Source organism: Notamacropus eugenii, chromosome X, assembly GCF_028372415.1.
Source record: "Notamacropus eugenii isolate mMacEug1 chromosome X, mMacEug1.pri_v2, whole genome shotgun sequence".
NCBI classification, from domain to species: Eukaryota; Metazoa; Chordata; class Mammalia; order Diprotodontia; family Macropodidae; genus Notamacropus; species Notamacropus eugenii.
The window spans coordinates 51,522,553-51,545,894 of NC_092879.1; the positions used below are offsets into that span (position 1 = coordinate 51,522,553).

The 23,342-nt window shown below is 44.8% G+C and overlaps 1 protein-coding gene across 1 annotated transcript in view; it reads right to left on the minus strand.

The window, feature by feature from the left end:
• Nucleotides 1–8,848: 8,848 nt before the first annotated feature.
• The window catches only part of ZDHHC9 (zDHHC palmitoyltransferase 9), a 36,568-nt gene continuing 22,074 nt past the window's right edge, over nt 8,849–23,342 (minus strand). Inside the window, exons 3-10 of the mRNA XM_072626890.1 lie at nt 22,283–22,443; nt 19,507–19,665; nt 17,055–17,192; nt 16,184–16,232; nt 15,179–15,281; nt 13,748–13,851; nt 12,219–12,315; nt 8,849–10,357 (exon numbers count right to left, since the gene is read on the minus strand). Of these exons, the coding sequence (XP_072482991.1) occupies nt 10,217–10,357; nt 12,219–12,315; nt 13,748–13,851; nt 15,179–15,281; nt 16,184–16,232; nt 17,055–17,192; nt 19,507–19,665; nt 22,283–22,443 (952 nt within the window). The 3' untranslated portion in view covers nt 8,849–10,216. The remainder of the gene's footprint in view (nt 10,358–12,218; nt 12,316–13,747; nt 13,852–15,178; nt 15,282–16,183; nt 16,233–17,054; nt 17,193–19,506; nt 19,666–22,282; nt 22,444–23,342) is intronic.

Below are 23,342 nucleotides of genomic sequence, written 5' to 3' on the forward strand. Positions count from 1 at the left end.
CGTTTCACTGTTTCCAGTGAGTGTTCTCAGGTTTGTGGCTAACCTGTTCACATCAGCTGCCAGCATAACTACAAAGACTGCAATCTCTGGAAGACTTTTTCATCTTCCCGCTTCCCTCCTTCCCACTTAGAGATGTCCAGTGCCTACCCATCAAAATGGTGGTGCAGCATACTGACAAAAGCACTGGTCATGAGCCAGGAACCCACAAAAACCCATGTTCCTTCCCCATCCCAAATGTCCAGGTACACTTTAGATATTTCCATCATGTGGTTTGATAGCCTTGGAGCTTCAGCTTCTCACACATTTCTCCACTGCCAAAGGTTGCCACCCAGCTCTCCTTAAAAGCACGGAGGTTACAAGCCCCATAACAGGAAGCAGGTGGTGGAGAGGATGAAAGACCTGGAAGTGACTCAGCTCAAGTCCCACCTTAGATACTTACTAGCTATCACCCTTGTATCTCTGCCTCAGTCTCTTCATCTTAAAAACAAGATGAGGAGGGTTGTACTCAATGGACTCTAAAGCCCCCTACAGCTCCAAACCTATGGTCCTATAGTTTTATTTATGAGTTCCTGAAAACAGAGAAGGCTGCTCAATTACTGTCCCTCTCAGTAGGCATCACAAGTGTTCACTTTCCATTGTCCTCTACAGCTCTTCTTTCTGAATCAGTCCTCAGTTCCCAGTAGGTAGTGATCACTCCACTAATATCCCTACTAATAGGCTCATAGCCCCAGAGCTGAAGGGATCTAAAAGACCATCTAGTCCAACCACCTCATTTTACAGAAAGGGAAAGTGACACTCAAGGAGGGGAAGGGACTTGCCATGATTTACCTAAGGTTGTACAAACAGCAATTATCAGAGTGAGGATTTGAACCCAGGTAGCCAGTACTCTTTATTGAACTACTTGGTCTTCCAAAGCCCTCCTGGAGTCCTGGCCTTCCTGGAGTCCTCCTTCCCAAAGTCCTTCTCTTCTCCCAGCAGGTGATCCCTGTTTTTCTGGCCTCACTCAATGCCTTCCAAAGTTCTGCCATTCTCCAGCAGATGGCACTTGTTGCCTTCCCAGGGGACCAGCTCTATAACGCTGATCCTAAGATAAAAATCTTCCTGTGTATTTAGAACTCTGATTCTTAGACCTTCTTTTACACAGGAACATCAGAGCTCCCCACCTCACACAAAAGAGACAAGAGATACACTCTCTTCTTGTATCTCATAATCTTTCTGTGTGTGATCTCTGTGTCCAACCCTATGTAGGCTCATGGTGACTCGTTAATGTGCTTTCTTTCATACAGGCAAATCTCCCACCCATACTGGGGCCTCCCACTGGGTCTAGATGTTGAGAGTGCCTTACTCTTCCTAATTACCTGTATATCCCCTACCTCCTCTCAGGGCTGCCGGGTCATATTATTAAAATTACCAAGACTACTCCACAAAATGGCTAGAAAAGGGAGGAAAATCAGAGCTAGTCCATCAGAGACGCCAAGGAGAGGCAAATTGTGAATCCTTGCTTCATATGACCTTGAATATGCCCCTGTATGGGGGCATTTCTTTTGTCTGGGCCCATTTTCTTCAACATTTAAGTACTAGGACATTGGAGATCTTCTTTGTACTCATTGCTGGAGATGCAAAAACACAAGTCACACACACACATCTTGCTCTTAAGTTTGTAATCCAATGGTAACTGAAGACATGTACACACAAGACTATGACAGAAGAGAGTGAGCTAAGGACAAAGAGGAAAGACCCAGGCAAAGGGCTGTAAAAAGGCTGAATAGGAAGTGATGATGACTTCCACTGGGGAGGCAAGATGGGAAAGGTGATGTCTTAGATGGGACTTGAAGGAGAAGAAGCACTTTACACAGATGGACAATTTGTGGGGGAAGGTGGCATCCATTCTAGGGTTGAAGAAAATGAGCAGACACAGAGACCAGCCAGAGCATTGCAAAAATGTGGACCAGCAAAACACATTCACTCCTCTTGATGGAGAGGTAGGGGGGCTACAAGCACAGATGCTGCATATGCTACTAAATGGGATGACCACAGTGGTCAGTTTTGCTCACCTGGAATAAAGGAGAGATCAAGTGGGAGGAGAAATGTGTGTTAGGGAATGAATAACAAAAAATAGAAGGCATTAAACCTAAATTAGTGGGTTAATTTTATACTCCACAGGTAACAATACATTTTAACATGGGCCTTCAGTGCTTTAACTTAATCATCTAGGAAAGCATAGCCTTGGTCCAGAAAGAATAATGAGGAGTTGCTAGAGAGCTATCAGTATGCCTCTCATAGGTCTTACCACATCCCCCATTATGTAAATCCCTGGGGACTAGCAGCCTAAGGCCCTGGGGGTACTGAACTGTTGCAACATCTCTTTGAAAGCAGCTTCCCTAAGTGTATGTAGATCCTATAAGGAATTGTATACCATCTAGGGGAGGGAGGAGGTGGGTGGGGGGGTAGGTAGGGGGAAAAAAATCTAAGTTTTATGGTAGTGATTGTAGAACATTAAAAATAAATAAAATGAATATAAAAAAAAGAAAAGAAAAAAAGTAGCTTCCCTGAGTCAGACCTCAAACTATACTACAAAGAAGTAGTCATCAAAATAATCTGGTACTGGGTAAGAAATAGTGGTTGATCAATGAAATAGATTAGGTACACAATATGCAGAAGTGAAGAACCATAGCAGCCTAATATTAGATAAGTCCAAAGATCCAAGCAACTGAGGCAAGAATTCACTATTTGACAGATTGCTGGGAAAACCTCACACAGCATATGAAGATAAGCTCAAAATGGGTACATGATTTAGACATAAAGGGTAATATCATAAACAAGTTAGGGGAACACGGAAGAAATTACTCATTATCTCTATTGATAAGGGGAGAGTTTATGACCAAACAAAAGATGCCTCATGGGAAACAAAATGGATAATTTTGATCACATTAAATTAGAAAGGTTTTGCACAAACAAAACCAATGCAACCAAAATTAGAAGGAAAGCAGGAAACTGGAGGGGTGTGTGGGATTTATACCAAGCTTCTCTAATAAAAGTCTCATTTCTCAAATACATAGAGAACTGAACCAAATTTATAAAGACAAGAGCTATTCCCTAATTGATAAATGGTCAAAGGATATGAACAGGCAATTTTCAGAAGAAATCAAAGCTATCAATAGTCATGAAAAAGATGTTCTAAATAACTAATAAATGCAAATTAATGAAATGCAAATTAAAACAGCTTTGAAGTACTACCTCATATCCATCAGATTGGCTAAAATAACAGGAAAAGAAAATGACAAATGTTGGAGGGAATGTGGGAAAACAGATACACTAATGCACTGTTGTAGGCAAAGCTGTGAATTGGTCAAACCTTTCTGGAGAACAGTTTAGAATTATGTCCAAAGGGCTATAAAAACTGTACATACCCTTTGACCCAGCAATAGCACTACTAGATTTATATCTCAAGGAGATCAAAGAGAAAGGAAAAGGACTCATACTTATCAAAAGATTTATAGCAGTTCTTTTTGTGTTGGCAAAGAATTGGAAGTGAGAGGATGGCCATCAGTTGAAGGGGATGGTTTCAGAAGAACCTGGGAAAACTGAGCTGATACCAAAAGAAATGAGCAGAACTAGAACATTGTACACAAGAACAGTAATATTGTAAAATTAATCATCAAAGACTTAGCTACTGTGATCAATACAGTGATCCAAGACAATTCAAAAAGACTCATGATGAAAAATGCCACCCCCCTCCAGAGAACTGATAAACTGAAGATTGAAACATATTTTTCCCCACTTTATTTTCTTGGGTTTTTCCCCCTGTAACATGACTAATGGGAAATGTTTTGTATGACTTCATATGTATAATGGGTCTCATATTTCTTGCCTTTTCAATGGATGGGAGAGGGAATGGAAGGAGGGAGAGAATTTGGAACTCAAAATTAATTTTTAAAAATGAGTTTTTAAAAAATTAACAAAACAAAAAGGAGCTTCCTATAGGTTTTGGGGGATTAACCCAAAGGCATTCCAGTAGGGCAGAGTTGGGGAACCTCAAGACCACATGTGGATTTCTAGGTTCTCCAATATGACCTTGTGACCAGTCCAAGTTTGACAGAACAAATACTTTTATTAAGGGGATTTGTTTTGTGAAGTTTGGATTCAGTCAAAGGGTTGCACTTGAGGACCTGGAGGGCCACATGTTGCCTTGAGGCCACAGGTTCCCCACCCCTGGCCTAGAGGAACTGGATTCAAGCTCTACTCCACAGACTAGTTTTGTGACTTCAGGCCAAGTCCTATCCCCTTGTTGGGCCTTAGGGTCCCTTCTCTGCAAAGGGGGGGGGGGGGGGGGGGGGAGAAGGGTGAGACTGATTACTGTTAAACTCTGATCTCAATAATGTGAGCCTTCTGCCGGTGGTTCTAGGAGACCAGCTAGTGTACTCATATTCATTACCCACAAGGTCCTGCCCCAGGGCAATGTAACTTAGTGCTATAGAAAGTCAAGTTACTATTGCCTCTGGCCAATATGCTGAAGTTACAGTAGAGTAGGCAACTGAGGCTCCAGGTTCAAATTCTAGTTCTAGTGACCACCTGCTTGGCCTTGGGCAATTCCCTTCCTTTATCTGATCTCAATAAAACAATAAGACTTGGACTAGGGGATCCCTAAGGGTGGCTTCAGCTCTAGGTTCTATACTTATCCTCATTCTTACTCCACTCGGGACAGAAGGGAGTTTTAGACACCTTTCACTGTTCTAATAGTGGCCAAAAAAGATAAAAAAGCCCAAAATTTTTAGAATGTTATAGCAATAGAGTTCAAAGCAGATTATTGAGATAATGAGTTTAGGCAGATCCCCTGGGGCCCTATAAAGCAGCACCCTATTTTATCATAATCATCCATTCCTTGATAACTATTAATCTTGTCTTTCTCTTCAATTTAATCTTTTGTGGGGCTGATGCAGCTAGCCTCTTAGAGATAGGCCACAAAGATTCAATGGTTGCTCACACACACACACACACACACACACACACACACTCCCTATCATAGACTGTGAACCTAGGCTCAGATAAGGATTTAATCCTGGCTTTAACAGTTCTTAGCTATGTGACTTTGGCCAAGTTTCCAGGCTATCTGGGCCTGGAACTGGCATTACAAGGGGCCCTAGCTCTTTCACAGAGTAGCTGTGTGGAGTAGGTACTGTTAGCTTAATAGCTATGGAAACATGGTGGAAAGAACATGGGTTTGAATCTTGGCTCTTGCCTCTCTGGGCCTCAGTTTTCTCTTGTTCATAAGAGGGTTGGACTGGATGACATCTAATGGTCCTTCCATTGCTAACAATCTAGGATCCTCTGGGACTAAGAAAATTCCGGAGTCAGGAAATTCAGAATGAGGTTTCCCAGCTGGGCGGAGATGGAGACCTCACAATAGGGCTCCTTTACCCAGTCACACACAACAGTGGGCAATGGTAACTGCTATTCAGGCCACAACACAATCAAATGGGAAGGAACTGCCCCCCCCCCTCCCACCACCACATACACACATCAAGCTCAAGTCTCCTCCAGGAAAGTCCTAAATATACAGAATTCTTTACGTGCAGATTTCACCTTTTCCTATAAGTAATGGCCTCATTACCAATATAGCATTTGTGGCCCACTGGGAGTGGTTGATGGGGCACACCAGAGATCACATCAGAAGAACCCCAGGGCAATAGACCCACACAAAGGGGCTGGCCAAGCTTCTGTGGGAACCTGACAGACAACTTCCTGATTTTCTGTGTGTGCAAAGTCCCACCCATCGCTACAGCCCTAAATGCAGAGGAGGTTAGAAAGATTTTAAGCAGTAAGTCAAGAGAATTTAGAACTGGGAGGGGCACCAGACAGCCAACTCATTTTAAAGGAGGGGAAACAGACCTTGGGAAGTTCAAATCTTGGCTCTACTTAATACCTGGGTAACCTTCAACAAGTCCTTTCCCCTCTTTAAGCCTCTGTTTCCTGAGGTCCCTCTCAGCCATGACATTCTAGGATCTTAAGATAGATTTGTTTTTAGTAACTTTGTTGGAAAAAACAATGGTCAGGCCAATATTTACTCAAAAGCAGAACCTACGCACGCGCGCACACACACAGACACACATACACATGCTACGTACATAATTTACCATACAACCATACTAGCATCACTGGAGTTGAGATACATTCCAAGGAGGGAACTGCAGTAGCTATTAGCTTAATAGCAATGGAAACATGGTGGAGGGGACATGGGTTTGAATCTTGTCTCTCACCTCTCTGGGCCTCAGTTTCCTCCTCTTCATGAGGGTTGGGCTGGATGATGTCTATGGGTCTTTTCATTTCTAACAGCCTATGAGCCTTTGGGACTAATTCTAGTCAGGAAATTCAGAATAAGGTTTCCCAGCTAGGGGTAGAAGGGGGAAGGGAAGAAAGGATCTAGAAAGACTAGAAAGAGTCCTGAATTTGAAGGCTGAGGACCAGAGTTTGAATCCTGGCTTTGCCACTTAGCACGTGATTTTGGACAAGTTCCTTCCTCTCTCAGGCCCTCGGTTTCCCCTTCTTTAAAGTGAGTCCCGTTTGTCCCAAAAGCAAGGGCCCTGGGAGGCAGAGGGAACTCTGAAGAAGAAAAGGGCTCCAAATATCACAGGCTAGTTTCTGCATTCCAGAACCTGCACAAAGGGCTGTTGGTTCCCCCATCTGCATCCCCAGTTCTCCCCACTCCCTCCACTTTAGGCTTCCAAAGTCTTGAGATTCAAGAAGAGCCCCCTTGCCCTTCAGGATTCCCAGAGTCCTTCCCTTTCCTACTCAGTCACAGAATGCCCCCACATATGCCAGCTTCAAAGGACTCTTCCTATTTTAGAGCTTATCAAAATTTGGGTACTCTACAGAGTTATCACTTACTAGCTGGGAGTCTGCGTAAGTCACTATATCTCTTTGAGCCTCAGTTTCTTTGTCTATAAAATGGAAATAACACTACCTATATCCTTTACAGAGTTGTGAGGGCTAGAAATGTAAGCCCTTTGTACCAGAAGGCAATATGTCAAGGTAGGATGCTAAGGCTCAGGTTTTCAAAGGCATCATCCTGAAACAATTTCTCCTAGTCTAGGCAAAGCAAAACCAGATAAAACTAAAACAAACTGACTCATGAAGGTTTAAGGCCCGGAAAAGTGGGAGAGTTGCTAGGTTACAGCTTTAGTCAATCCAAGAGGACACAAAGGGAGATCCCACAAAGAGCCCCTCGCCTCAAAAAGAAGGGGGCCATGCTCAACATGGGGTGGAGAGGTGTCACTCAAACTACACACAAGGAGAGAAATGAGGAAATGAAGAAAAGTGAGCGTGTGCACTCACACCACACACACACCTATGAATTTCTAAAACTAATTCAAATCTCATTAATTGGTTAAAAAAAAAAAGATTGCTTCAGTAATACCAAGAGGTAGAACAGAAATCAACACACATATCTTAATTTACTCCAAAGTACAGAATATATATTAAATTAACACATCTATTTAAAAGCAAAGCAAGTTTTTAATTTCTTTAGCAACAAGTAGAAATTTGGTCAGAATAGGCAGGTCAGGATTAGGAGACATAGAATTCAGCCCAGACACAATCCCAGCTATAGGGGGAGGATGCGGGCTTGGAGAACAAAAGCAGTGGTGATCTTGATCAGAATCGAGGATCCCAAGGCCGCTTGGGCATGAAGGGAATAGTCAAGAATAGTCTCAGTTCTCCGTAGTGTGGGATTTCAGGACGGTTGCCAACCAGTCTGGGGAAGCGGGACACTTGGGAGTTGCCTTGCAGAGGGAAGGGGGGTGGAAGAGTTGGGGAGGGGGAGTGTGTAGAAGGGAGTTGGAGAGAGGGCTCAGCCATTGAAAAGACAAAACAATTCGGGGCCCATTCCCGTGGGAAGATCAATATCCCTTGAGATCAGAATGGAGTTTCAAGACAGTCCCAGCCAGTGGACAGTCTGAACGGGCCAGCTCTCCTGGCTGGTCTCGAAAACAAATGAGTCGAGAAGGAAGAGAAAGGGTGATGGGTAGGCTGGAGGTTGGGGGTGGAAACAGTTCAATATGGAAGAACAGAAACCAAATAGGGGAAGAGACCAAGGGAACTCCCCACTCTTCCCCTTCCTGTCAGAGAGAGAAATCTAGCATGGCATAGAGACAGTAGGAAGGGAATAGGATGGGGTGAACTGATCCCAGACTGGGGAATAACATAGGCGATAGGGTAAGTCCAGTCCTGTAGGCGGTGCCTTCTGGAACTGTGTCAGGTGGAAAGAGATTGGGGTGAGGTTTCAGAGAACCTAGGGTCAAGCTGTGACCCTTGGCAAGTCACCTCACCCCTCCAGGCATTAGTTTCCCCAGCTGTAGAGGAGAGGAGGAAACTCCAAAGTCTCAGTCTTTAAGGAAATGCAGACTTCTATTTCTTGAGAACTGCTAACAGTTTCCAAAGGGAGGCCCTGATACACCTACTTTAAGGAATGTCTAAGAGGAGACTCCACTAACATACAGCAAAGTCCTTAATGACGCATTGGAGATATACTTTTCGGGACCTCCAGCTGGAAGAGATCTTGGAGATCATCTCGTCCATTCCACCCGATTTTCCTGAGTCTCACAGAAATGAAATGATTTCTCCTCCTGATAGATCAAACCCCCGTGCCACCTTGTTCTCCCTACAAACTATCTCTAAAACCCTTTCTTCCTGAGCAACGGTTAAGGAAAACTGGTTCATAGCTAAGTGAGTGCCCCTGTGATTGTGGCCAGTCATCTTCCCCCATATGATGCCCCCCCACTCCCAAGCAGCTCCCAGAGCCCACCCGAACACACAACCCTGAAGTCGTTTGAAAATGGAAGGAAGCAGGTAATTTGCATCAACACAGTTTAATCACCTTCAAACAGATAAAAAGCCCTGGTTAACCCTCTCCCCATCAAAGTCATCTCCACAGGACCCCATTTTAGAAAGGGAGGGGAGAACATAGACTCTCTCAGAAACACAGCTGCATGTGATACACAAATCCTTATCCCTGAAGCGCAGCTGAGGGCTGGAGAAAACCGGTCCCCCAAATGCTGGACGGGGGACCCAGCCCACCACTGGGGGGTGGGGGGTAGGGGTGGGGATCATCCTGGGCCTCTGCCCTTACAGAGACCAGCAGAAGTGCTATGAGAGTTAGCCCTAAGGGAAGAGGGCGAAGGAAGGAAACACTGGCCAAGGCCTGTGAGTTAACCTACAGGAGGTTCCTCCTTCTCACCCGGCTCTGAAGCCAGTCCTTTGTGCCTCAATTATATTCATTTGTGCACTTGAGACCACTGGAGGCCTCACGGACTGAACTTGAAGTTCAGGAGGGGGGTAAAAGGGGTAGCATTTATGAACACTTGCAAACCCCTCGCAGTAAAGGAGGCACCAAAGAGCAGACTTTTTAGCTGTTGTTACAGCTCCCAAACGGAGCAAGAGTCTGAAAAGGAAATTAGAAAAGGAGGGAGAAAGAGACAGAGAGAAACAGATCAAGAGAGAGACAGAGAGAACAGTGGGGGCGTAGCTATTGGCATCACACAATTTTTTTTTTACTGAGGGTGGCACAGACGTTACAAAGTTTTGAGTTGGGCTATGAAAACTGCAAATTGTAAACTCACTAACTATTCCTACTAACTTCTATCTAATTGAAAAAGAAGGGGGTCAGAGAGGTAGAGAATGGGGAGGGAGACTGAAGAAGGAAACTACATTAATAAATACAAGTGTCCAGATAGAAGGATCCCACCCCACAGGCATGAACTGGCATGGCACCAATGGCACAAAGACTCTGCCAGTCATAGCTCTGCCCCATCCCCATTCCCCTCCTCCATCTAGGGGTGGAAACAGGGCTCAATTGGTTTCCATTTGAGCCCTTTGGGGATAGTCTGGGAGGCTATCTCTGGTCTGGGGACAAGTAATGGGATGTCAACAACTCTCCCGAGAAGTGACCCGAAGGGAACTCTTGAGGCCAAGGCCCTTGAAAGCTGAGTTTCAAGCTACTATATGTAATGGACACCACTCTGCTATTTCCTGGAGTCCAGGACAAATAGCTTGTATAGAGAATATTCCAATCCAAAACTGGGTGAACAGAGACCAAAGAAATGGCAAAAATGATGGCTCACTTGCCCTCTGTCTCAAGGTTGTCTTCTCCCCCCTCAAGCACTCTCCACTCTCATTAAAGAAAAACACACGTCTCTCTCTCTCTCTCTGCTGTGCAGAGAAGCTACTTCTCAGGTCCAGAGTCCTCCTGGGGAGTCTCTGGGGACTCTGGGCCCTGCTGGGCCAGAACACTGGACTGCACCTCCTCAGCAGCACAGGCTTTCAGGGGCAGCTCACTTGAGCTCAAAGGCTCCGTGGGGACCACCTGAGGGAGAAAAGAGAACAAACAGACTGAAATCAAAGTTTCCTTCATATTCAGAATCAGGATTAAATATATGTACCACACTCAACCTCCGAGAATCTGTTCATGGGGCCTTAGAAACCAGCTGAGCCCAGTGTCTTCATTTTCTTTTATTATTGCTATACTTGTAACCTTTATAACAAAACCAAAGAAAACAACACTCAAACCAAACATCGGATAAAACACTTCTTATTTTACAGAGGAGGAAACTGAGGCCCAGAAAGGCCGTCGCACTGGTGTAGGAGATGAATTGGAGAAAGGAGAGAGTGGGTGCAAGAACACCAGTTAGGAAGCTAGCACAATAGTTCAGATGAGGATCTAGGTGAGGACAGTTGTGCTGTGGGTAAGACAAGGGGAGAGATGGAGATGTGGAAAGAGAATCAACAAGGCTTGGCCTCTCATTGGCTATTCAGGGTAAAATGCCAAAAGCTCAAATCTGGGTGGCTGTACTCAAAAATAAGGATGTTTAGAAGGAAAGTGGGTTTGGGAGAAAAGATAACTGATGGAAAGATAAGAGTTCTGCTCTGAATATGTTAAAGAGTGAGATGCCTATGGGACATTAGTTCAATTTAATAGGCAATCCAGAAACGACAGGAACTCAGGAGACTACCAATGACTTTAGGGAGTGTTCTATAACTTGTCTTTTTTTTTTTGAGGCAATGTGGATTAAATGACTTGCCAAGGGTCACACAGCCAATGAGTGTCTTGAGGCTGGATTTGAGCTCAGGTCCTCCTGACTCCAAGGCTGGTGCTCTATCCTCTGTGCCACCTAGCTGCCCCTACAACTTCTAGGCTTTAGATAGTTTTCACTTAAGGCAAAACGCCTTCTACATCCAGAGAAAGAACTACGGAATTGGATGGCAGAATGAAGCAGACAATTTTCTTTTGTATTATGTTTTGTTTTGTTTTATGGTTTCTCCCATTCATTTTAATTCTTCTATGCAACATGACTAAGGTGAAAATATATTTAATAGGAATCTATGTGTAGAACCTATAAGATTGCATGACATCTCAGGGAGAGGGGAGATGGAAGGAGAGGAAGGGGGGAAAAAATCTAAGATATATGGACGTGATTGTAGAAAACTGAATACAGATAAAATAATTTTTAAAAAAAGAGAGTTTGCTGGAGCACTGAGAGGTTAAATGTCTTGCCCAGGGTTATGAAGCCAGGAAGTGGAGGGAGAGGAATCAATCTAGGTGTCTCCTGATATGTCAGACACTCCTTCCACTATACCACACTGCCGCAGAGAGACCACCTCTACCAGAGTTGTCATCACCACAAAAGGGAGAAAAAAACAAGGATGGTATAGGAGAACAAAGTCTTAAGGCAGAAGACCTGAGTTCAATTGCCACCTCTGATGCTTTTTCCTCTTTGGACTTCAGTTTCTTCATCTGTATAATGAAAATAATACTTGCATTTTCAGGCAATTATGTGAGTACAAACATTGGTACTATAGGTGTCAAGACAGCTGCTAAAATATGTAGAACCCATATAAGATTGCATGCTATCTTGGGGAGGGAGGGGGAGAAAATCTGGAACTATGGAAGTGATTGTTGAAAACAGAAAACAAATGAATCAATAAATTTGGGGAGGAAAAATATAGCTGCTAAAGCTATAAAGGAGATGACCTAAATGGAATTTTCACCTGATATTCATTCTTCCCTCCCATTGGCATAATAAACATTTTTTTTTCTGAAGGCAAACTAAACACTCTCATACTAACCATCTGACTGGCTTTCTGTATCACATTATAATAAGCCTTCAAAGTGCTGGAGAAATGGAAGATGTTCTTTTATCTAATGGTGAAGACTTAGGAACACTTACTGGGCTCTGTGGAAATGGGCTACTGCTTGCCTCTTGAGTGCTTGAGGGTCGGGTTCCACTTTCTTCCAGTGGCAATATGCCCCGTCGATCCAGCACGCTGCAGAGGAGAGACAACGATGACTATTCTCCATCCCGACCTTTGGCTAACAACAGGGCCTACCTAGACTTAAGGCCTCTTCTTTTCTATCTGATGGGAAGGCTCAAACTCCCAAGGTTCTGAAATGTTTCTCACTCTTATCAGCAACCTTGTTTGCCCGTACGTGGGAGGGTAGGGGATGATGAGACATTCACTGGAGAGGGTGACCCTAGGTATCACTGAAGCACAAACCCCTCCTATGAGACAAAAGGGAAAGAGACACTAGTCTTTTGGACTTAAGTCCAATTCTTTGGACTCTGGTGCTCTCTGAAATGGGAGTCCCCATCCAATCAATCCCAGGGTTCTTGAGACCCGGGTCCAGTCTCGGACACAAGCACCAAGGGACAGTTTAGCGGTAGCTGAGGCTCTTAAGATCACAGACTTAGACCTTTAGACTGACCTCCAAGATCATCTACTCCAACACTCTCCCTTTACAAAGGAGAAAAAACAAACTCCAAGAAAGGATAAAAGCTGCCCAAGTCCCCAGAACTGAAAAATAATAGATCCAGGTTCACTTCCGGTGCCCACTGTACCATCTTTGCCATCAGCCTTAGAGAGGAGGAGAGTCATCATTTGGGGCATCCATCATGGGTCTGTCACCTGTGGCCTTAGTCCCATCAGAGGCATGGTTTCAGCCTGTTTCACAATCTTGGGGAGTAGAGCCCTATAGTTTACTCACCACTGTGGAAAATAGGACTTTGGTTGATCCTCACTAACCTTTGGCGCATCCTCAGGCTCATAGGCTGACTACCTTCTGCTTGGGGACAAGCTCACATTTCCTTCTCTCCTCCCTCTGATTTCAGCCTTTATGTTGTCATACTTTCTACACTATAGGGTCTAGTTCAGGCCAATCTGGATTTGAAATCAACAGTCACCTGTGGCAGCCAGGGCCCTCCCCAAGCAGAGCAAGGTCAGTCGAGACTTCTAAAGCCAGGGTTCAGAACCTAGAGTCAGTGAACTTTTCAGAAAAGATATTTGGATAACTCCACTTCAATATAACTAGTTCCCTCTATCATCCTCTACATTTTTGTATGCATTTTTGACCATAATTCTGAGAAAGCTCATCCACAGGTTTCATAAGACTTGCCTGCCAAAGGGGGCCAGGGCAGAAGAAAGGTGGAAGCAGCCCAGATCGAAAATGCTACCACTTAAGACTACCACTTAGCAGTGTACCCTTGGACAAGTCATTAATCAGAGTTTCACTTTCTCTAGCTATAGCACTCCCTCCCTCCTCACCTCATTTCAAGAAAAGCGTTTGGTAAAATCCCAAAGTGCCATAGAAAGGGGAGCTGATATACGGTCTCCAAGGTCTGGCCAAAAGAGATCCCCCTCAGAAGAAGTCAGCAGAGAATGCAGGTGAAGACAGGCCTGGTCCCGCCCTCCCCACTCGTACCTGGGAGGCAAGGGGCCACACAGCACCTCACAGCAGTTCTTTAGGATGTTGCCATGGCTGTATGGGTTCTGTACTCGGTTCTTCCCCGTCCAGGAACCTTTAATCTGTAAGACAAGGATAAAGGCTCCTTCTGCCAAATCTAGCCGCCCCAGTCCAGTCTCTGAGGGTCTTCCTATCTAGCCAAGCACCTCCCCAGAGTCCCATCTCTTAAGCTTCCTCCATCTTCATTCCCCCCGGACCCTTTTATTGTTGTGGCAAAACCCACTTCCTTTCCATATATTCAAACAATGTTCATCCCAATGTGCATTGGCACACAATTCAACAAATGTATTGGCACCTATTTCTTGCACTGTTTTTCCCTCAGTACTGAGTGGTGTGGCGCACATTGTAGGTGCTTAAGTGTCCACTGAACTAGATAATCAAACATTTTCTGCCCCCTGGGACCTAGCAAAGTTTAGATAATTCAAAACCATTTATTAGGCATCTAATGTGTGCAGAGTGCTGTGCTCAGTCTTTGAGGTATGTCTAGGCATGTGAGCACAAGTACGTGTGTGTATGTGTGTGTGTGTGTGTGTGTGTGTGTGTGTGTGTGTGTGTGTGTGACAATTAGATAACAGAGGGTCCCAGCCTTCACGGAGGGGATACAATACAGATAACTCTAATATCACGGCACAATATTGCACACGCCATCTCTGCCAGCTGGAACACTCCTCCTCCTCCTCCTCCACCTAGCCATCAATTCGCACCCATCCCCCTTCTTCCAAACTAAGCTTTCTGTGTTTAGCCATAGCTCTCAGGAGTTCCCTCCACTTGTGCATTCCCTCCACTGGTGCGGCTTCATGTTTCTCTGTATACAGACATGTCCTTCGAACCTGGATTATCAGCTCCTTGAAGGAAAGGCCCTTCCCTCCCTCCTATATTCCCTTTGGACCTGTGCTCCCTACTTCCTAGCACTGCTGAGGTTGCTCTGTTTGTGGTGCTGACAGCCCTAAGGACTTAATTGTCCTGCACACACAAGAAGCTTAAGCAAATATTTGCTGGACTGAATAAAAGTCATGCAGGCCCCTGGCAGCCCCATCCGGGAGCTCTCATCCCAAATCATCTCCAATAGGGAATGACTTCTCTGTCTCTCCAGTGTCAACTCTTCAGATTAAGAATAGATTCTGAACCCTCTGGTTTCCCTGTTGTTATTCATTACAGTTTGTCACCCTATCTGAACCTGTTTGTACATTCTAATATATTTAACAACTCCAGGTAAAGCAGGTTCAAGGTTTCTGTATCTCCCTTTCTCCAAGGCCGAGATTCCTCCAGAATCACCTATCACCTATACACGTGAAGGCCCTTAAAGTCCCAATTTGCTGTTGGGTTGAAAGAAAAGAGGCCCTGAGGCAGAGGAAGGAGTACGGCATGAGTAGGGAAACCTTGACTCACATCTTCATTGGTTGTCTGGTTGAGGGCCACGAGGAACGTATGGAATCCTGTCAACCCCACAACAGACCAGAGGGTGAAGAAGCAGATGAGTACTTCCAGCACAGTGAACCCAAGTTCAGGAATATAGAAGTGCATTGAATCTAGCTAGAAGAGACATGCAAGGTTATCTAGTCCCAAGTCCGCAGAGCCCAAAAGGATCTCAGAGACTTAGTCCAATTCCCTTGCTTTCCAAATATGCAAAACTAAGGCACCGAGACAGGAAAATGACTTGTCCAAGTAACAAGTAGCAGAACCAGGATTTGAATGCAGGCCTTCTGACTCCATGCCAGGGGATAAGCTAGATTATGAGAGGCCTTCAAAGGCAGCTAGAAAAAGGCTAGAAGTTTGCTCCCGAAACATTTTTGTTTTTCTTAATAAATTATAAATGAAAGAAGCCAAGAATCAAACCCAGATTTCTCACTCCAAAGCCAAGGCTCTTTCCACAATACCTTGCTACCTTTCATCTATACTTTTCTAAAAAGATATTCAGAAAGAAAAAGAAAAGAAAGGTAAATAGTCAAGTGACAGAAGACAAAGACAAATACAGCTTCTCATTCCTTTCCTGTGATTTGTATTCCATGCAATTGTTACAAATTTGGACTGATCGTCACTACTGGTCACCATCTGAATCCACTTTTAGACAGAGGCGTTAGTGTAGTGAAAAGGAACATTAAATTTGGGGTCAGAAGACAGGAGGTCAAGTCCTGGCTCTGACATTTCTTAGCTATGTGACCTTGACCTAGTCACTTTCCTTCTCTAGGTCTCCTTCTGGAAAATGAGAAGGGTTGATGTAGATGCTAAGGCTTCTCCCAGTTCTGACACTGTTTTGTTTAGCTCTACACGTGTCATGTTATTTGGCCTAGGAAACCCCCCAAAGGGTCCAAGAGTGAAGAACTGGGTGATAAGGAGTGAGAGGAAACCGAGTGGGAAGAGACACAGAGAAAAATCTTTCCAAGGCAAGGATATGTTCCAGGAGTTTCTTTCAATGTCTCCAGGAAGCCAATTTTCAAGGATTCTGTGGGAAAGAAGTAGAGAGAAAAGCTAGTGATCTTGTTAAGAAAAGCAGCATACCCATTTGCCTTATGGGAATGCTTCTCTTTCTTTGGTTACTCGGCTCAGGTAGAGGCCCCTTCATTCTGGCGTCTCTACAGATCAATGTTACCCATCCCTTTTCCTGTATCTTTTTTTTTTTTTTTTGCTTTCCTCTGGACCCAGCCATGGAAGCAGAATCTACCCTCCGCTCCATCTTCCTTTTCTTTACCAGGTTCAGCCCCACAGCTGTATATGTACGTGCAAAGGACCAGGCATGGGATGTATGGAGACCAAACAAGCCTTGCTCTCTCTATAACAGGACTCAGAAATATTTCCTGCAAGTAGCCTAATTGCTAAAGGCTCCCCTAAGGGTAAGACTATGAAGGAAGTAAAAAGGATAGGCCAGGGAGTGAAAAAATCATAACTGTGAAGCTGGAAGGAACTTAAGAGGTCATCTGACCCTGCTCTCTTATTTTACTGATGTGGAAACCAGCAGAGGTTAAGTGACTTGCCCAAGGTCACTTCCAGCACAACTAGCATTTGAACCCAGATAATTGTAACTCCAAGTGCACAGCTCTTTCTAATATACTAAACTACTAAGGTGGTTTTATCATAGTGGGCTGACCCTATAGTTGGCCTCAACATAGACTTGTTTGACATAAATAAGGCTGAGGAGGTTCCCTGTCATTCCCAGTAATTCTCCACCAAATTCAGAAAGCCAGCTATAGTGATATCCTATCCTAGATCTCCAAGGCTGACATTAGCTCCCTGAAAATTCCAAATGTTCATCTCACTCTTTACTCACTGAGGGCCACGTAGACTATGTTGAAGGTGAAGACATAGATGGTGAGGAGGGAGAGAGAAAGGATGAAGAGGTAGAAGTAGCGGTAGTTCCTCTTGCCGACACAATTTCCGACCCAGGGACAATGATGGTCAAAGCGCTCTGGAAAGGGCAGAAGGAAAGGGAACTAAGGACCAAAAATTCTACAAATACTACTCCCCACCCCATCCCTTCCTGACATATATCCCAAACTGAGAGAGCATCATTATATTAACTCATTCTTCATACATTAAGCTATACGATCTAGTAATACCATTTATCATTTGATAAGGATATACATTAAGACTTCAGCCAATCACATGTAGTGCTTTACAATTTTATAAAACCTTTTATATTTTTATAAAAACTTTCATCATGTCAGCTGACCATCACAACAGCTTTAGGAGAGAAGTAGGGTGAATAATCTCATCCCTATTTACAAAGGAGGAAACTGAGGAGAGTGCAAATAGCATCTGCCAGTCATAGGCCGATCTACAAATGATTCTCTTAAAAATGCAACCATGAGAATGACCATTCATCCAGACCAAATGGCCACAATACAGCTCATTGTGTAAGTGGGGGAGTGGGGGGTGGGGTAGTGGTAAATGGAGACGTCTTCAGAACCAACAATTTATAACACAAGCAGTTCCCATTTCTATAGTGCTCCAATATACCACACAAATAGGCATGCACAGGCTTCTTTAAGGCCCAAGCAATTTGGAACTGGAATGGGCCTTAAAGATTACCTAATCCAAAACTCTCATTTTACAAAAAAGGAAACTGAGACTTGCCTAAGTTTACACTGATGTTGGGGGCCCAGGAAAAAAAATCACATTAAGCAACTTGGAAAGCAGTTTGATTCATTGGAAGGATCGTGGGACTCAGACCCAGACAGTCTAGGTTCTAAGCCCACCTCTGCCTTGTAAGCACAAGCAAATCATTTCCCCTGTCTGAGTCCCAAGTTTCTCGTCCTCCCTATCTCTTAAGACTGTTGTGTTAGAGCAAGGGAGGGTATGGATCACCAGGAAAGGGAACAGGGTTTGTCCTGCAATATTCTCATAGGTCACATTTCCGGCACTTTACCAAGCACCTTGTGTCCATTACCTTATCTGAGCCTCCCAGCTCCCTCACCAGAAAGTAGATAGTGCAAATGTTATTATCCCCATTTTACAGATGAGTAAACTAAGGCTGAGAGACCAAATGGAAGTGTCAGACCTGGCTAAGATTTCACTGGCCTTTGCACTCTGTCATGCTGCTCACAGATCACAGGTTTGGACTATAAGTGTACTCTGAACTTGTATGAAAGTAGCAAACCTAACATGTAAAAATTTGGGTTGACATGAGAAATAAATCAAAGGAAGGAAGGCTCTTTCACCAAAAAAGATTCATTGTAGGCCTCCATTAAACGATGTCATTCCTGGAACATTTGAATTAGGATTCGGTGCACATGTAACTTTTCCCACCTACTCACAGCAGGGTCCTCTGGCCCACCCAACTTTGGTGCAGACATCTGGAGAGTTAAGAGGAAAGCAATGTGCCCAGGGATGCCATGTGGCTCTCAGGAGTAAAAAGGAATTTAACCAATGTGCCTCTAGACAATGATCCAACTGAGAGGACTGGAATTCCCAGCACTACCTGCTGGAGAGCTAGCTATGGCAGAACAGGCATGCAGAATGGGCAGGCCTTCTCAGGTGCAGACACACAATGCACAGCTGCCAGTCTGGTAAAACCTGGCATTACTGCCCTCCAGTGGACAAAGGCTCTCATACCCCCATGTCTCTAAACAAATTCAGTTCAAGGAAAATTCAGATTTACACAACTGGTAAATCAGGGAAAGATTCTTAACTCTCCCTAAGAATTCCCATAACTAGATACCTCTCCCTAGCCACAGCTGGGAAAGCCAGACACCTCTCAGAAATGTCACTCAGAGGATCTGTGGCATGCAAAAAGCCCTGACTTTTGGAGTCCAGAGCCCTGGGTTTCATTCTTGGCTCTGCCACATGTTACCTGTGGGACCTTGGCCAGGATCTTTGCCCAAGATGGACTTTCTCAGTTTCTTGCAAAATGAGAAGGTTAGACTAGACCAGGGATTATTAACCTGAGATCCACCAATTCCTTAAGGACCCTGTGAACTTGGATGAGGAAAAATTGACTTCTTTTTTAAATTAATCTAATTGAAATTTAGCATTTCCTTCGATTACGAATTTTTAAAAAATGTATTCTGAGAAGTCCAAAGGTTTCACCAAAATGCCAAACACAGAAAAGTTAAGAACGCTTGGAGTAGCTGGTCTCTAAAATCTCAACTAGCTCTAAAATTGTCATCCTATTACATAAAGGGAGGCTGATGGATCCTTCCTAAGAAGATATCTCTCAGCACCCAAACACCCATGTCTGTGATCAAACTGGCCAGGGTAACCCCTCAAAATGTTCTGCTTACCCACACAATTGTCACAGATGCTGCAGTGGGAGGCCCGGGGGGGCCTGAAGATCTTGCATGTATAACAATACTTTAGTTTCACGATCTGGTTGTTGATCTGGAAATTCTTGATTCGAGGGGGTGGCCGCTGACCCTGTGGCACTGTGCCATTGGTTGCCTCTGAAAGACATGATCCAATCCAGGTTGTAGGTGGCTGACACAAGCCCAGTGGTCCTTGACACCTTTCTGACAGTAATTGCCAAGTCCAATCAAAAGAGATGAGTTGCTCTGGCACATTCCCCCATCCCCCAAATCAGCATTTCTCAACCTGGGTTTTCAACTTCTGGATTGTGCCAAGTGATCCCAGGGGATTTCATCAAATAATTCTCAAAACAATTCATTCTAATCCACTATGGTTTAAAAAATAATTGCCACCCTTTGACACAGTGATGCCACTCACTGCTAGGCTATATCCCAGAAATCAAAGGAAAAGGTCCTCTATATACACAAATATTTATAGCCACTCTTTTTTGTGGTAGCAAAAAACTGGGAATTGAGGAGGCATCCATCAGCTGGTGAATGACTGAACTAGTTATGTTATATCAATGTGATGGAATACTATAATGGGACAGTTTCATCGAAACCTGGGAAGACTTAGAGGTATATTTAAAGTATACAGCCTGTTCTGACTTAATAGAACCTCCACCTTCCCCTCATGGGGGCTCCTCACGACTCTGTGGCCTCTCTACCAACCGCACCCCTCCGGCTGGCATGGCTTTAGTGCCATGTAAGTGTAGGACCCCTGGCTCAGGGATATCCACTGGCCACTGTGACTGTGGCTGCCACCACCTGGGCCAGAGCCAGCCAGGGAGTTGAATGTGCATAATACAAACTTACATAAAGTGAGAACTTGTCTGTACTTATACTTTATAACCAAAGCAGAGTGAAATGAGTACAATCAAGAGAACAATGTATACCATCCCTTTCCAACTTTGTAAAAACAAACAATTTTGAAAAGCTTAAGAAAGAAGTCTGACCAAGGCAATACTGAAATATGATCCCCTGAGGCCCAAGGGTGAAGCTGACAGAGGGGGATGGGGAACTTTGGGGGGCATCTGCTTTGCTCGGCATGCCTCCTCATTGTTGGAAATTTGGTTTTCTTTTTCATTTTTTTTCTCGTGGGGCATGGGGAATGCTTGTTATCTCCAAGGTCCCTTCCTGCTCTAACAATCTGGGATGGCAACTCTTTAAAAATCTATTATTGCATCCTTTGTTTTAATATCACCTGCTGCTTTGCCCTCTATCCCTGCTCCCAGGAGTCATCCCTTTTACCAAAGTATTGTGGCAATCAGATTTATTCAGGGACTTGCCCAAGATGACAGAGGTAAAGGGCAGTACCCTGATTCCAGCCCAGACCTGCCCACCAGCCCTCACCCATCACTGTCGGTGTACAGTCTGCAGCCTCCCAGAAACAACTGCTCTGCTACTTCGTACCTGGATGACCTTGGGCAAGTCATTTTCCCCCTATCTGAGCTGCTTTCTTCATCTGGAAAATGGAGAGGAGGTTGGACTTTTAAGGTTCATTCCAGCTCTATGCAACACTTCTTAAACTGTGGGTCATGACCCCATATAGCGTGGAGACCCACAGTTTAAGAAGTGTTGAATTGGTCAAGAGTGGAAGACATTTAACAAGTCCTGCTATGGTCTACAAACACATGCTTCTAACCCTCCCCACCCCCCAGAGGCAGGAAGCTGAAAGAAATACAGATAGAGGCAAGCAGAACACTGAAGAGCTAAGGTGTATCTTTCATAGTCTGGCAAATACAGCTAAGGATGGAATGGGCATGGGACTCGGAAGATCTGAGGATCAATCTAAATCCCAGCAGTGAGACAGATTCCACTATGACCAGGGAGCAAATTGCCATTCTACTCAGTTTTTCCATCTGCAAAATGGCTGGAAAAGGACAATCGTGTAGTCACCAGAAGGCTGATGCCAGGGAGCCACAATAAGTGGAATGAGAGTTTGTAGGACATGGCTGGTACAGGACAAAAAGCCCTGGTCTCAGAGCCATTACACTTGGGTTCAAGGTCCAACTTTACCACTCTTAGCTCTGTGAGCATCAGCAAGCCACATGACCTTCCTAAGGCCTTAGATATCTTGTTTGCAAGGTGGCAACATTAACCCTGACACCCTCTGCTTCACAGGACTGAGGTGAGGAAAGCTTCTTGGAAACTGCAGTGTGTTACTGAGATGGGAGTGACTGTCATCACTAGTACTGGCTTCACAACCCAGGTTCTAGAAAGGGAGAACACACCACGACAAGTATGGGACAGCCCACGTTTAGGGCACTTCAGGGTTGACAAAATGCTTGGTCGTGTATTCACCTGCTCATTCGGCCCTCCCAGAGCTCACCTGTGAAGCTAGAAGCGCTACTGTTGTTAGCTCAGAGGCCCAGAAAGGGGAAGTGACTGGCTCAAGGTTGTTAGAGTTAGTAAGTGGCTAAGCCAAGCTCGAAACCCAAGTCTCCTGGCTCCAACTCCGAGCTCTTTTCCTATTCCAAGTTTCACCAAATCTGGGGAAAATTGAGGCTTTACTCCAGCTGCCCACATCTACCTTCTGGGGGTAGCACAAAGATGAGTACATGGGCATGAAATGGCTCAGGAGGAAAATGGACTACGGAGAAGGCTGGGGGTGATGCCAGCTGTGATGATCCTTGCACAATCATTCAGGGCACATGGCAAGTGTCCTGCGGACAGCTTACGCCCCCTCAGGGGCTTCTTGGCCAGCCCAGCTCACCTATCTCCATTTCAATGAAAGCTGCTTCATCTGGCAGGGCCCGGGGAATCACGCCGGGGTCACTGAAGCTTGTCCGCAGCAGCGTAGCCATGGAAAAGAGGAAAAGGACAGCTGCAAAGACAGGGATGGCAGGAGACAGCTGAACAGCCAAGTAGCGGCACCTAGAGAAAAAAAGCACAGTTTCATTCACATTCACTTATCAACTCCTGGCCTCGATGCCCCAGCTGGACCGGAAGCTCCAAGAGAAGGGTCTGGTAACAGGCCAGGAACACCACTGAGTGATGCCACCTACAAGTGCCTTGAGATGGCACCGAAGCCAACTCCCCATAAAGCTGTGGGAAGACCACATCTCTTCTCCACCTCAAGAACCAGGAAGAGGTAAACACACAGAACATTGTAAGACACTTAATTGGCACAGTGCCGTGAACTTCTGGGGCTCTGGTTATCTTTTCCAATCCCACATAAACATTCAGTTCATTAATTTTTTAAGAACATCTAGGCTCTGGCCACACAGCCAACATTATCTGTGAGTGGCTTATCTAGTTTATCCCTCCTTAACTAATGACAACACTCCGCTTTTGTAGCAAGTCAAAGATTTCCAGATCGCTTTCTCAGTAACAGCCCCAAGTGATAGGCTATTTGAGGATTATCAATCCAATTTTACAGGAGAAAACTGAGAACCAAGAGGAGAGAAGCAATTTGGTCCAAGGTCATACAGACAACTAGTAAGTACAGGTGTGAGGATTTGAACCCAGGAATCTTCTGTGTGCTATTTTTTCCACTAAATACCAGAGAGTCTCCTCTCCCTGGGTGGGCTGGGCCCTAACAGTCTTTGACATTGAAGTTGAACTGGGTGGAGGTCAGTGCTAGGCACCAAGCCAGTGCGTGGGAGTGTCAGAATGAGAGCTTGCCTCAGGAACTTCTAAGCCAATAAAAACATTTGGGGTTACCCATTGCTTTTGCATTATCCAGGCCTCTTCTCCCCCCGGAATTAGCCCTAGCTAGTGGAAAATTGATGGTGCATGACAAACACAGAAATCAATATAAGCAGGCCTAATAC